This window comes from Anguilla rostrata, chromosome 12, assembly GCF_018555375.3.
Source record: "Anguilla rostrata isolate EN2019 chromosome 12, ASM1855537v3, whole genome shotgun sequence".
Taxonomy (NCBI): domain Eukaryota; kingdom Metazoa; phylum Chordata; class Actinopteri; order Anguilliformes; family Anguillidae; genus Anguilla; species Anguilla rostrata.
In genome coordinates, this window is record NC_057944.1 from 9460668 (window position 1) to 9476721 (window position 16054).

Sequence of the window (16054 nt, forward strand, 5' to 3'; positions counted from 1 at the left end):
ATTGTTTTTTATTGCAAAAAATATATTGTTAAACGGAGTACGGCTTTACTCAAGAAAGGGGACCGTCTGTCTAAGATGGAAGGTGACTGACAGCATTGAAACAGTGAATACATAAGCTAACCATGCGTAAATAATAGAGAAAATTAGGTCTTTTGCTTCTAGAATTGAAAAAAAAAAGCCCAACCATAATATTACTTTTAAATCATGTAAATTGAATGTGATTCGTTGGCAGCAACAAACACAGCCGAGGCACAGGCCTTGTAGATTTCACCCGTTGAAAAGAAGAAATTCTGATGGCTTGAATTCTCTTTCTTTGATGAGTGAGAGAATTGCGCACCTCAGGAAGGTGATCTGTCTTTCCTCACAACAGTCACTGCAACCGAAGGAGAGCACATCTTATACCCGTCTCCGTGTCTCATACAAGTCTGCTCAAAAACAGCTCACTGGCTTGGGTTGTCAAAAAACTGAAGGTGCCTTGGGAAAAAGAAGAAGTCTTTCTTTTGTGAAAGCCCAACATAAATCTCTTGGGACTTGACGGACTGTCATATTTTCAGTTCCATCTTCCACAGATCAAATGCAAGGGGAGGACAGCCAGAAAATATGAGTTATCAAGTTATAAACAATGCAGCTGATTAACTGCAACGAAGACAGGTAAGATGGGGGGGTGGGGGGGGGGCACAACTCCATAATACCCTTTTAATAATACCGTCACCGTCTCAGTCAAAGCCTCCACAGACCGGAGTTTCGCACCCGTCTCTCCTGCAAAGATTAGCTTCGTAGCAAGTAGAAAACTGAAAACCTGTCCGCTGTTTCAAACAAATGATTCCGAGGAAAAGTAAAAGAATGAAAAGTTTATCACTGTGAACAGCACAAATGAACCAAAACACCAGCAGAGATGGAAATGCATACACACTGACAGCAGTCAGAGGCCCAGCACCCTGAATAGTCCTCTCCTTTCTCCGGTCCTTCACACAACACAAACTCCTCTACTCTTGTTTACACCCAAACTTAACGAATGCTGCCTACACTTCGATTCGCTGGATTTAATGCAGTCGCCTTATTAAACTTCCCAGGCTACCGCTTCCTATCCTATTTTATCTGGTCCTCTAACCCGCCCCTGCCTTCACGCGAGTTTATATTGTACTCGTTGTATTTCCTGCTGCTGCCAAGTGCTAGTTTTAAGATAAGAGCGCAGGAAAACGTCCCTGTTATAGCCCCCAAAAATATATACGTCCAGGCTGGACACAAGAAACATGCATATCAAGATAACTACATGCTAAACCATAGATTAAAAATATATTGAACATATTTTAATGCCTCGTAACGGATTTTGTACATGAAAAATAGACGCATTTTTCCTTCGTGCACAATTATAGTGCACCGACTCTCACAGATTGTAAGAAAATCCCACAGTAATGAGGTGAAAGTGATAAACGCATTTTCAAACATACTGAAACATCCATTTTTTAACATTCTACGCATTCCAGTCGAAGGCTGCACTGTAAATGGGAGGTCTGCATCTATTTTACACAAAAACCATAACCTAGGAACAAACAGCTGCTCATAATAGACAGTCTTTTCTACCCCCCTCCCCCCCCCTCTCTCCTACACACACGCACAAAAGCATGACCCAGTTCTAGGTCTACAGCTGCAGAAATCGCAATGAAAGATCAGACTCAGAATCAGTTATGCTCCACAGATCTGAAACAGACTTCACTGCTGCCGGAAAACAACACGGGCGCGCGCATAAAAACGGCACCCTCCAACCCAACCCCCGACGCATCTGGTGCTCCTGCTTTAGAAAGGAGCCAGGCACATCCGAGGGGCTTGGGCAGGAACCTTAAATTACATTACATTTATTTGGCAGGTGGTTTTATTCAATGCGACGTTCAATAAGTGCATACCGAAGGTCACTGGAACGGCTAAAAAAACACAGGTCCGATAAGGTAGGCTACAATACTCATTATGTAAGTTATTCATAGCCATGAACACATTAAGCCCAGTTCACGCAGTAAGCATAGGCCAGGCCAGGGCGTAATGTTAAGTCAAACTAGGAGGCCTGACAGCAAGCTACAACATCAAGATAACGATGCAGGCGCAAAGCCCCCGTCCTCACTCGACCAGTAACGCCACTCGTTTTATTGGCTATGTTTTAATATATTTTACACACCGCTCTGCGATACGTATTTAATTAAATGAGCCGAAGGATCAGCGAGAGCCAGCTACCCACGCCCTCCAGGTTGCGAAACGGCAAGCAGCGTCAACTTCTAGATTCACCCCACGTCATACATCAGCATTAGCTGCATCGGCCAAGAATTAATTCTGTCACAGCACCGCCCGCCTCCCCCCGCCCGTATCCCGGCCTGGTGTCATTTCCTGTCTTTGTGCGCGCCGCAGCTGAGCTGAGGGGCTCGAGACTGCGATCCGGGAGGTCATCCTAAGAGGAACTAACTCATATTTAAGATTCAGGAGCATAATGGACCTCGCATAAAACAATGGCAAGAAAACGTCCGCCAGAACAGTAATAAACAGCATAAGAGTACAAGCACCTGGGTTAGGGGGTCAAGTTCTTATCTATTCATCCAAATCAAGGAATTAGCTCAACTGATTTATTAAAATTACAAAAGAATTAGGAAATGATCTTGCAAATGGTCAGAACATTTGTCTTCCTCTATCACCATATATTTGTGACATGGAGGTGTCTAAAGAAGTTGATTGACGGGGCTCCCGCTTCCTGTTCCTCCGCACCGTGAATAATTCCACGCCACTAACCCTGATGCCCCCCGAGACGGGACCACCCCTTTGCTCACGAATCGTTTCATTTTTCCTTGTCTGGATACGGCAAACGGTGGGAATTGGGGTCAGGACTTGGGGCTCAGCGGCTAAAGTAGGTCAGCCAAATGTGTCGGAGTCGGCATCTGAGGGAGACGGCGCTGTGTGCTTGCGACCGTTCTACCAGTTCTACGCAAATATCGCGTTACTGTTACACAGAAAGCAACTTTTACAAATAGGCTACCTTCCAGGGAACAACTATATTATGACATGACAGTCATGACATAAACAGTTTAGCCAGCCAATCTCAAAGACAATTACTATATTTTAATAAAGCCAAAAGTTGTAGCCTATGTTTGAAAACATACAGATTTAAAATTTCAGAGTTTTTAAACCAGCAGGCTGTCTCCCATCCTATCGAGATATTTCACGCTTTTTATTTCAGCAGCGATCGGTTGGGCGTGGTTCACGGAAACGTACCAGCTCGCACACTTCTGCGCCCTCCAAAGACGACGCACAGAAAGTTAACAACCGTGTGTGACGCCCCAGTTGACCTCTTGTGCCACAGTCTACCAAAATCGAGCTGCAGAAGGTGCATGGACACCAATGGCGGGAACATTCCTGGTTTCCTTAACATCAACATTTCATCCGATGCTCTTATCCAGAGTAACTTACAGCATACTGTATAAAATACGGTTAGAATACCAGTGTAGGCACTAATTTACTTACCTAAGTGCTACAGTGAATGAGTGCTACACTGAGAGGGAATATAACATCCACAAACGAAGACAACAATTACAGATATAAGAAGCTACGACGTAAAACAACAGTGCGGGGAGAGGAGACGAGTGTGGGCCCACTGAGCTTTGAGGAGTTGGGCAGCCATCTTGTTCCTTGGTATTTTTGTAACGTGTTCATTGTGATAACTAGGCAAGAAATACTCTTTAAGATTGATGCTGACGCGCTGGATTAGAAACAGAAGATTGAGGGACATTTGAGAATTCATGTCAATAAAAAGGTATCACATTATAGTTGCGCAGGGCTGGGGCACTGCTGCTTATGTCCGAGTGATCAGGGACATGCAAAACCTCACGTTCTCTGGTACAGGGAGGGGAGGGGGGGGCAAGGGTAAAAAGAGGAAATGACTCCTTCTGTTTATTCAAATTGTGCATTTCAGAACTTTATTTAAAATCTGTGCAAGTAAACACCAAAAAAAAAGTATAATAAAAAGACCCAAAAGACGACAAACAACATAATCATATATTTAAGCTCGTCACGTCGATAGAAGATTGGACGTTTGTCCTTAAAGCCAACCAGCAGACAGGAACACAGCAATGCACTGGGCTTAACCCCCCCCCCCCCCCTTGTATGCACTGTTCTGAAACCCCCCGCACCTCCCCGCCCCCCCATATGCACTGTGCCACATACTCTGCGACTGGGTTTGGACTAATGCCAGTGGAAAAAATAAGAAACTAAAGAAAAACAAATATTTAATGCACATTAGTCTTTTTAAGTTTAAATATTCGCTTCTCGGTCTATGATTTCATTTACTGACTGCTCGTGTTTTTTAGTTTTTATTTTTTTGAGTAAAGACAGCTCTCTTGTGGTAAAAGACCGATATTTAAGACTTTTTAAATTTCCCCACATCCAGTTTCGATACACAGGGACATCCCATGCGGCATGCATGCAAACAGGCAGCAGTGTCGAGCATCAGACACAACATGTCGTCCAACAGAGATTATCAGAAGCTTACCACATAGTGACACATGCAAAACAGAGGAAACAAAACGAGGGAGAGAAACCAACAGGTCAAAGGTCACAGTCCTCCAAATGCAGTTATGTACACTTGTTTAAACAGTATTTACATTGGCTTAGGGAATTGTAAACTATTACATCTTATCCTCTTTCTGGTAAACCATATAAAATAGCCATCTTTCAAAAAGAAAGCATTATTTACACAAATATATATGCATATATATGTGTGTGTGTACTTTTTAAAACTCTCTTCAAACCTAATTCAATGTAGGCTGTACAATATCGGGGGGAAAGACAAAATATTTTACAGAATTTGGAGACCTCACAATGTCCGAACACCCTCTGTTGTTGTGGAGAATATGTGACCACCGAAAAGACAGCAAATATATTTCCAGGACGAGCCTGTCATCCACCAGTAGGACGGCAGTATCATACAGACCTAAAATACAATGTCGTCATTTCAAAGACAGCTTGGCATGTTTTTTTCCCCCCATTTGCCAATGATCCATTGAGCAACAATGTCAATGTACTCATGCCAAGGGTCATTTATAATATTGGGGTCGCATTACATAAATATAAAAACACTGGATACTCTCTAAACTCGGGCATTAAGAACATTTTTTTCCAGTTATTAAATTAAAACCTTTTTTCTCCGAGCAACAATCCCATCACAACCTTATATATATTGTCAATTTCTATCAATTCTCTTTTTTTTACAATTTGTCTTCAGCTTTTAAAAAATGACTTCACTTGGCTTGGCACAGTTAAAATGCTACAAAGTGTTTTATACAGAGCAAACGGCTTCACGGAAGAATAATTAACATACAAAAACAATGACCAAAAGGCTTTCGGCAAAAGGTTTTAAAAAGGAAAGCAAGATCTCAGATACGTACAGATAGCAAAACACCCAACTCTCTTCTAATCTGCCCAAACTCAGGAAAAGGCATCTAAACACAGACAGCTTCATTCCAAATAAAGAGAAAAGTAACTGTAGTTATTTTGCAAGGGGTGACTTCACTGATCCAAACTCTAGAAAAATCAGTCCCTAGACCGACTCCACTCTTTCTGAAACTCGCATTCCTACATTTGGGCTCAATGATTGTGTAGAAATCTATGGCACATGCACAACCTTCTACAGGTTTGAAACACTGCGTGATACAGACAGATGATAAATTATGTATGCGTGTGTGTGTGCATGTATGTGTGTATGTATACGTATATATATGTATGTGTGTGCGTGTGTATATGTATATATATGTATGTGTGTGCGTGCGCACGCGTGTGTATGTGTGTGTATGTTTCCTGTCGGTGCAAGTGAGATGCAAATGTCTAACCTGCATTTTGTTTGCTTTATCCCTACTGGTATGCTTTCTGCCACTCAAGTGAAGGACATCAGACAGCAACTGAAATATATTTTGGCCCTTATGATGTATTTTATAAATGTGGACCTAAATAAAGAATTAATATTTATGTATGTATATGTGTGTGCGTGTATGCAATTCCAGTTATACAGCTATGTAAGGTGTAAAAACAGATTGTTCTGTTGACATTTCTAGACATTCTTTGCCCTCAACACAGTCTAGCAACTCAGAGTAGGTACATACAAGTATTTATTATTACTATAATTATATCAGTGGGGGGGAATATGTTCATTTTTTCTGGTTTAATAAATGCAGGTTATTCTGTTTGTTGATCATCTAACGCATTCTCTGAGACCTGAGATCCGATCTGACTGAAAGCATTTTGGTACAGCAGCTCAGTCAGATTGCAGAAGTGATGAGCCATGTGAGAGATATTTGTGATGACTCCCCCCCCACCCACACACACACACACACACACCAAAAAAGGGTTCCACAAACAGCGGCATGAGATCTAGCGGGAACATAACCTCATCACGTGATGCGTGGGCGATTCTTGGAAAACCGGGTACCGGGAGGTAATTCATTTTATAAACTTCCGGATTTTAAAAAGTTCATGCAGGTCAAGCTTAAATTCTCTCTGTTTGAAAAAACATGAGTGGCAAAGAAACGAAAAAAAAAAAGCTGTAAATGATTCTGAAGTAATATTTCGAGAGGAAAAGACGTGCCGTTTTTTTGTTTACTGTACGGTCAGCGTGTGAGATTCTGAGAACCTGGCCTTCTGTAGCCTCGCTCTGGCCACCGCTTTCTTACACCACCGATAAAAACCAAACGCAAATAAAAGCAAACGATAAAAGCAAAGCGTACAAACAAAACAATAAAATAGACCTTAGTCTAGATATAAGCTTTTTCTATTTTTTTTTCTTTTCAAAATGGCCGTAATTGTTTAATGACTAGCATTTCTCCAGTGAGCCGTTGAGCCTCTCGACGGCGCCCTCTGGTGGCCCCTCCGGCTGGTGCGGGTGGCGTTTGGCGTTCAGTTTGTGGTCGTCATCCTCGGCGAGGGGGGCGGGCTCCTCCTCCTTCACCCTGGGCTGCCCCTGCGCCCCCCCCGCGCTGCAGAGCGGCCCCCTGGCGCCCCGGCCCCCCCGGCCCAGGTGGCTGTTGCTCTTCTGCAGCATGTAGTACAGGATGGGGTTGGCCTGGGTGAGGCGGGGCGAGTCGGGCCTCTCCTCCACACCCGCCGCCCATCGCGCGGTCCCCTCCGCCTCCGCCTCCCTCTTCACGGGGACCAGGTTCGCTTTGGGGGAGTCCCGCACCCCCCAGGGAGGAGGCGAGGCGGAGCGGGCGCGGTCGGCGACCCCCGACCCCTGAGGGGCGTGGTCCCAGGGAGAGGCGGCGAGCTTGTGGAGGTCTGAGGGGCGGGGGGCGGAGGGGCTGGGGCTGCCCCGGCGGGGCTGCAGCTGGGACAGGTCCTTCAGGCAGTTGTCGGACAGCAGGAGCTGCTTGAGGACGTTGAAGCCCCCCCGGGCGTCGGCCGGCGGGGAGTTCCCCGCGGGACCCCTGCTGGGGGAGTCGGGCTCCATCAGGCTCCCCCCGTTTTGGGTCGCCAGTCGTTCGGGGGACCCCGAGACCGAGCGGCGGGCACCGCCGACACCGCTAGCAGCGCTAACCGGCCGCTCTTGAGGGAATCCCTCAATGCAGACCCGTCGCTTTTTAGGGATGGGCGGAGCCTGCGGCTCGGTGGGCGGAGCCTGGGACTCAGCGGGCGGGGCCTGGGGCTCGGTGGGCGGAGCCAGCGGCTCGCCGGGCTCCTCCTTCACGGCTGCAGCGACGGACATCACAGCCCCAGTCGGGGCGCTCACCGGAAGGCTCCGGCACCGCTGCCTCAGCAGCTGGCTCAGGAGGCCGTCCCTGGGGACGGCGCCGGGGGACCCGGGCTCGGGCTTCACGTCCGCGGGGCGCGCGGCGGCCGACAGGGGGCGGAGCGTCTCGCCGGCCCCTCCCCCCCAGCTCGGCGGCGGCGGCTTCGCCCCGTCCTCGCCCTCGGGCGCCGCCCGGTCGTCCTCCTCGGGCTCCGTCTTGATCCTGACGTCCGGAGGAGGGCTGTCGCGGCGATTCGATTGGTCGGGCGCGCCCCCGCACGCCGCCCTCTTCCTTCTCCCGCCGCCGGCCGGGGGCCTCTCCTTGCCGCCCGTGGCGCCCAGGAGGAGCTGGAGGACCGTGCGCCTCTCCAGGAGGCTCTGGATCTCCGAGGGGGGGTTGGCGGGGCTGGTCCGGGGCGCGTCCGAAACGTGGGACCCGTTGCTCACGACGGGGGCGAGAGGCATGCCGGACAGGGGGGTGCCGTTCCTCAGGATGGGGGTGTTCAGCCTCTCCAGGAGGGTGACGGGGGGGTCGGCTCTCAGCCTGGGAGGAGGGAGCGGGGTCTTCGGGGGCGTCTGCAGCCCGCACTGGGCCAGGTTCTGCAGCAGCTTGCTGGCGGTGAAGGCGGGCTCCCGGGCGTCGCCGTCCGGGTTCGAGGGGGCTTCCGACTTGCACAGGTTCAGGGGGGCGGACTGCGCGGGCGGGGCGGGGCACGGGCTGTACCGGGACGCGCCGCCGTTTGAGTCCACGCCCCGGGCGAACGACGGGGGGGCCTGGAACCCGCGACCGCCCGGCCCACCGTGGGGGCTCCGCCCGCTGCTCTCCTCGGGCCTGCACACCGGCGTAAGTCTGCCGGCGGCCGCACCCGGAGCCACGCCCAGACCCCCGGCTGCCACGCCCAGACCCCCGGCTGTGTGGGGGGGCTGAAGGGCCGCGCCCTGCCGCGCGTCGGGGCTGTCCGAGCTCCTCTGGCCCCTGCCGCCCTCGCCGTTCCGGTGGTCCAGCAGCAGCTGCAGCAGCGTCACCTTGTGGTGCGGCCTGACCGGCGCGGCCGTCTCCGGCTCCTTCTTCACCGCCACCGCGGCGGCGGCGGGGGCGGGAGGGGCGGGGGCGGGGGGTTCTCTGGCCTCCAGCGGTTGATCAGGGACTCCGTCAGCCTGTCCAGGGAGGAGGAGGACGAGGAGGAGAAGGACGAGGAGGCGAAGGAGGAGGAGGAGGAGGAGGAGCCGGGCGGGGCCCCCGGGGCCCGGCTCCGGACGGACAGGTCGATGGGGGAGCCGCTGGAGCGGGAGCTCTCCGTGTCGCTGCCGTCCCGCGGCGGGAGGAGGCCGTTCTCGGGGCTGGAGTACTCGCCGTCCGACGGGAGGGGCGAGCCGCGGGCGGGGCGGGCGGCGCGGTCCTCGCGGTAGTCCCGCGGGCGGGCGTGGCCGTGGGCGTGGCCGTTGGCGTGCTTCTGCGCGTGGTGGTTGTTGAGCAGGTGCAGGAGCAGGCTGCTGCAGTTCTGGGACGGCCGGGCCGAGCTCCGGTCGAAGCCCCGCCTCTCCTTGGGGGGCTGCGGCGTTCTCCGGGGCGACGAGGCTCCGCCCCCGGGCGACGGCGACAGCGCCGCCCCGTTTCGGGCGTTCGGGGAGGCCAGCGCGTCGGGGGAGGGCCGGGTTGCCGGGTTGCCGGAGTCCAGCTGCGACTGCTGCGTCGCCATGGCGGCCAGCCTCTCGCTGGCCGAGCGGCCGGAGAGCTGGGCCTTGAGGGCCTGCTCGCGCGAGTACTGCTGCAGGTGCGCCTCGCTGCTAAGCAACAGCGCCAGCTGGCTGCAGGCCACGCTGGGCCTCGGGGAGGGCGAGGGGGCGGGGCTCGCCCGGGTGTTCACCAGGCTGGCCACGGCCTTCAGGCGCGCCGCGCAGGACAGCGAGTCCGAGGCGGACGCGGACGCCGCCGCCGCCGCCGTGCCGACGCCGGCCCCCTTGCCGCCGCCCGTCGGGGGCTGAGGGGACGGGGCGAGCCTCCCCGGGGCGGGCCGCCGGCGGTAAGGCACGCCGCCGTGGCTCTGCGTCTTGCTCTTCTTCAGGAAGCCCTTCAGGCGGCTGGAGGCGGCGCCCAGGCAGGGGCGGGGCTCGGCGGCGGCGGCGGCGGCGGCACGGTCGCGCTCCCCGCCCTGGCCCAGGGGGGCGGGCTCGGGCTGTTTGAGGTTCTGCATGATCTGCTGGGACAGGGCCACGGTCTGCAGCCGCGAGCTGAAGGACTGCAGCAGGGAGGCCAGCAGGGTGCTCTCCCCGCCCTTGCACTTCGGGGAGCCCTCCAGAGCCCCCCCGCCCCCGCCCCCGCCGCCCCGGAGCGGCTCCCCCCGGCCCCGCCCGTTCAGCGCCGGCGCCGGCTCCGCCCCCAGGGCCCGCAGCCGGCCCGCCTCCGGCCCGCCGGCCCAGCCCTCCTCCGAGCGGAGCAGCCGGGCCTTCCGGAGGTGTTGCGAGGCGGCGGCGCCCCCTGCCGGAGGCCTCCGGTCCTGCTCGGGGCCGGCGGCGGGGGCGCGCCCGTCGGGGGCGTGGCGGGACGGGGGTGGCCGCGGCTCGGGGCCGCCGTCGCGGCCGCCGGCCTCCGCGCGCCTCGCGCCCGTGGCCCCGGGGCCCCCCGCCACCTGATGCATGAGTAAGCCTTCCAGATAAGTTAGCACGGCGGAGTCCTGGTGAGTCTCAGAGCCAGGCTCCTCCCCATGAGTCATGTTCAGCGTCAGGGCCTCGCACCTCGGACCGGCTCAACCACCGCTCACTGAGAAACAAAAAAAAAGGACGGAGATATCGGAGTTTTGTTGCGGAATGCAGTGAAAATTCAGGCTGAGGGTTTAGAGGGGGGAAGGGGATGGTGTTTTTTGACGTCGCGGAAGCGACGGGGGGGCGGGGGGGGGCTGAGGAGTTTCGGGGGGCGGGTCAGGCCCCGCGGAGGGCCTCCCGGCGGCTGCTCATCGCTCCAGCAGGACGGACCGAAGGCGCGTTTCGGGCGCGGCGTCCTTCGAGCGGGGCTACTCCTGCAGGACGGGCGGGGGTGCCGGGGGACTCGTCCTGGACCTCGGCGAGCGTCCCATGACGGTGGATTTTTGAGAGATCTTCTGGGTGGCCTCTCAGGTGGCGGGTGGGACTTTTGGGTGGGTGTCTCTTCCTTTTCAGGCTCTCCAGATTTCAGACTCCCACAGAGACCCTGCAAAACAACACAAACAACATGACGTGAGAACTACAGATTTTTTAAAATATGCCCCCCACCCAAACCCCAGAAGCCAAAACATGACATTCATTCAGGTGCCCCTCTCCTAATACCACCCCCGCCTGTACCCACCACTCCAAAATCAGTAGCTCATACAACCCCGCTCCATTTCAACAGTTCCACATTCCCCATGTCAACTAACCCCCCCACAACTCCTCCCACATCTACCCCCTCCCTAATCTTTGCTCTAGACACCAGAAAAAGCACTGTCATTATGACAAACGCAATTAACGAAAGTGGCATTAAGGAACATTTTTTTTCCCAATTAAAAAAAAATGAAAGTCCAGGGCTAAAATTTGGCCTAGTTTTTTGTCGAGTCGTTTCACAACAACTGGAGAAGATGGTTCAGTCCTCCTGGTGCTTCTGAAGCAAGAGTATCAAAAATAACTTCAAACAATACTCTAAAACAAACTATTTTAAGGCTTTATTTGATTGAATCATTAGCACGGGGATAAGCCACTGTCTGGCAGGAGGGGATTCGCTGGGGAGGAGAGAGCTGAGCTCGGGTTCCAGCTGTCAGGACCGTCTCGCCAACTTAGCAACTTTGCTGCCAGATAGTGACTTTTAGGAACCCTCCAGTGGCTTTTCAGACACCCCCCCCCCCCCACCCCAGAGGCTTTTTTTAGTGAACTAGTGGATTTTAAAGTGACAGCAACCTTTAACGATTTCTGGCCCGGACACTTTTTAAGCAGTTTTAAAATACAGTGCAGTCTGGCAGTATTTGGACAGTGGCAGCATTTTTGTTATTTTGGCTCTGTACTCCAGCTCATTGGATTTTAAAATATAAGAATGAATATGAGATTAAAATAAAGACTGTCAAATTTAAAATGAGGATATTTACATCCATATTATCAGGTGATCAGTTTAGGGGAGCAAAAGCAATTGGTCGGTTGGCTGCCCAACTGTTTCTTGGCCAGCTGTGTGTCATTGCATCATTAGTTCATGCACAATAATGCTAACAAAAGGTCTAGAGTTGATTCTAGGTGTGGCTTTTGCATTTGGAGTCTTTCTCTCAACATAAGGACCAAATACATGTCAATGCCACTAAAACAGACCATCATGAGCCTTAAAAATCTGAATAAATCGATCCGAGACATAGCCAGAACACCACGACCACGAAAGACCACTTAGTGGATGAGCAAAGAAGGCTTTCAATTGTGAAGAAAAGCCCCTTTTCAACTGTCAAACAGAACAAGAACATTTTCCAGGATGTAGGCATAGATGTGTTAAAGACTACAATAAAGAGAAGACTACACCAGCATAACTTCAGAGGGTTCACTGCAAGATGCAAACCACTGGTAAGCCACAAGAACAGAACTGCCAGATTAGAGTTTGCAAAGAAGTACACACACCAGCCCACTCACACACACACAAACCAACCTTACCCACACACCAGCCCTGGACACACACACCAGCCCACTCACACACACAAACCAGCCCTACACACACACCTGCCCACTCTCATGCACGCACGCATGCACATAAACACACACACACACACACACACACACACAAGCCCAGCACACACACAGATCAGGCCTCTGTGAGGACCAGGAGAGGAGGGGCCTTTGTGAGGACCTGGGGAGGAGGAGGGGCCTTTGTGAGGACCTGGGGAGGAGGAGGGGCCTTTGTGAGGACCTGGGAGGAGGAGGGGCCTTGTGGCCTGGGAGGAGGGGCCTTGGAGGACTGGGAGGAGGAGGGGCCTTTGTGAGGACCTGGGGAGGAGGAGGGGCCTTTGTGAGGACCTGAGGAGGAGGGGCCTTTGTGAGGACCTGGGGAGGAGGAGGGGCCTTTGTGAGGACCTGAGGAGGAGGGGCCTTTGTGAGGACCTGAGGAGGAGGAGGGGCTGGGGGGAAGGAGCCCGGGAGGACACATCACCACCGTGCCTCCTGCTTCTCCGGCTCCTCCTGAGTTCAAAGTAACGCAGCCAGAACAAGCTCGCCTAATCTCATTAATCCACATCACAGAGGAGACCGTGACGGATCCATCGGCACTTCCACACAAACAAGCAACAGCAGTAGCAGCAGCACAGCACAGCACAGCACACAGGGCAAAACGCCTCAGTGGAACATCTCACCCAGACGATCCGAGTACAGCAATCGCAAGCGTTAGAAGCCCGTCTACACACACTGCGGGTCTTAAAGGCTGCTCTGACCATGACGGCCATATAACGCCTGGCCAATGAGTGTCCTGAATACTGTCAGTTAGTGCAGTTACACGCCCTGCATTTTGGAATCGGACCTGAGCATGGGACAGTGCCGACTGTCCGCAGGCCCACAGAACGCACACGACAGCAGTTCCTAAATCAAAAGTCACAGAATGAGATAACTTTCCCTAAATGCAAAATACAGCAAGTACGATGTAAAGCACGGTAAATGTGACGACTGGTCCATTGCTGTAATATAAATATGATGACTGGCTAATGGAAACACACAAGTGTTATCCATCTTTTAAATATTTCAGACTTGCGTTTACAAAGGAGATTCATTTCTGAACTATTTTTGTTTGAACCTAATTAAAAGGGAAATTTTTCATATTAAAGGCATACTACGCAGGATATTTTACCCTTGCTGTGGTCCTCTGTTTACAATCAAAGTCTTTTCCTCCGTCTTCAACCCCTCCCACTCACTCCTGAGTACCCGACTGAGTCACTGAAAATTCATTAGAAAGTACCAGTAAATTTCTCCCATCAATAACTCTAGACTGGACATTACATTGACCGCTTGGGACCACAAACCAGACACAAATAATTTGAAAACTGGACATTCCGGTCAAAAACTGGACGACTGGCAACCCGAGCTGCAAAGCTATACGTAACATTATTTACAGGTCCAACAGAACACAAGCCAACTCCACATCACTTTTCATCCCCTTGGGGAACTGCAGCTGAAGCTACCAAGGAAAAGCATTTCCAAGGTTAACACTAGCTCTTGAACGAGCCCCGTCGGCTTGTCCTTTTGCTTCACTGTATCTGGACCACTGCAGCGGCCAGCTAGCTAACAACAAACACTGAAATCTGATCCCAAACCACAGGCTCTGCAGCCACACCCACCCCTCCCCACACAGAAAAGAGCACCACATACTGTAAAGTTCAGAACACATTCAGAATAACACCAACAGGTAGCGGTACACAAATTCAGCAAAAGTGCGTGAAGACACAGGTGGCCAGCGCATCATAGATATGCCCTGGTTATTTCATTATATTTTCAAGGTAAGAATCTTGCATAATATGGAAAAATACATTAGATAAAGGTGGGATCTTAGTAGCTCAATAATATATAAAAAAGCAGAACCTGTGAAAAGGACCATCAAACCTGTAAAGCTAGCTCCCAAATAATAACCTGACTGAAAAATCCAAACAGAACTGCTGACAGACTCCACAAACCCTGTCAAACATACCACCCAAAATGACCCGCCATGCACTGAAAATCGCAACAGCAAGACCAGGTCAAAACCTAGTATGTGGCTGGACCGACCGACCAATGGTGTAACTTCATAACTCGGACGACCAACGGTGTAACTTCATCAGTCAGTCACAGACATTCACGTTTATAGGGCTGGCCGCGCTGTTGCGGTCCAGCCAAAAAAAAAAAAAAACGTTTCCAGGACGAAGAATTCTTTTTTAATCACAAGGCCTTCTAGATCAGACGAGAGAGGAGCTTATTCTCTGCGCTCCCCCTCCCAGCTATGTGGGGGGGGGGTGGGGGATGGGGAGGGGTTACAGCTTTGTGACACGCTCTCAATCCACTACAAATAGGAGCGCCATCAACCTGAAAGCAAGCAGGCCAAGATTCCAGCCCTGACTGACGGGCAGATGCCAAGGCCACTCTCCTTTTCCAAGGCCCCCACATCCAGGGGGGAGCACCACCGACCCTCCCACACTAATTGGCACCTGGCACGGCAGCATCTCGAGGGTGGGGGGAGGAAGGGGGACCCTTTCGCCGAAATCCACCACCACCCCCCCCACTCCGGGGTCCATACTGGTGTGGCTCTGTGACAAGGTCACATGATTTCCAGGGATGTGACAGCACTGGGGGTGAGGGGGGTGGAGGGGGGGGTCTCTTGGAAACCTGGGGCCTGGAACCTGTCAGATGCATAGAAACTGTGCTTGTCTCTACAGACAGGGGAGGGAGTCCCAAAGTCAAAGCAGCATCCGTTAAAGGTTAATTAAATCTAATGCTTCCGATTTTCACTCCATGCCAGCAGCTGTCTCTCTGTCTGTCTCTATCGGTCTGATGTCTGTCTGTCTCTCTCTCTCTCTCTCTCTCGGCCTCTCTGTCCATCTGTCTGTCTCTCTCTCTCTGCCTCTCTGTTCATCTGTCTCTCTCTCTCTCTCTCGGCCTCTCTCCGTCCATCTGTCTGTCTCTGTCTTTCCTGGCATCTCGGTTTCCATCTTTCGGTCTCCCCGTCTCCCTCTCTCTCTCCATCTCAGTGCCTCTGCGTCTCTCTGAAGGTCCCTTCCTTCCAGAGGGCACACAAGCTCCTATATGTAGTGGAACCTGCCCCCCTTCCCCCCGCCCCCCCGCCCCCCCCTCGCCGCTGCTCGCCTCGGCCTGTTGCTAAGCGCTAAGTGGCCCGGACGGATAATTGATTTGGGCAAACAATGATGACTCTCCACTCCATACGGCTGTCGATATTAGCTGAGCGCTGAGCTAATGGGAAACACTGCAGCAAGCAATTATGTTCCCGGACGCCAACAAGAACAATAACAACAACAGCAACACGGCTCCAGAGTTCACACACTTTACCTCCAGCGGGGGGGACAGGTTTAACCCAAACAGACTCTTTAGCATGAAATAACAGTTTTTAATTCACAATCTTTTTTTCCAAGGCATAAATGTCTGTTGTACAACCTCATTAAATAACACGTGACGCAATATACCTTTTATATAATAATTATTTTTCATTTATCATTTTTACCAGTCTAACTCATAAACAAAGCTATCCATATGAAAAATAGTACGTTGAAGTATATCTGAAGTATACTATTTTATACTTAAGAACACTTGAACTATAACTGAAGTGTACATTAAGCATGCTGAGAGTACTATTTT

General features: G+C 52.1%; 1 protein-coding gene across 1 annotated transcript in view; it reads right to left on the reverse strand.

Annotated features, from left to right (window-relative positions):
* Positions 1-3921: 3921 nt before the first annotated feature.
* nrip1a (nuclear receptor interacting protein 1a) overlaps positions 3922-16054 on the reverse strand; it is a 54481-nt gene continuing 42348 nt past the window's right edge. The window contains 2 exon segments of the mRNA XM_064301645.1: positions 3922-8854; positions 8857-10937. Coding sequence (XP_064157715.1) covers positions 6839-8854; positions 8857-10464 — 3624 coding nt within the window. The 5' untranslated portion in view covers positions 10465-10937 and the 3' untranslated portion in view covers positions 3922-6838.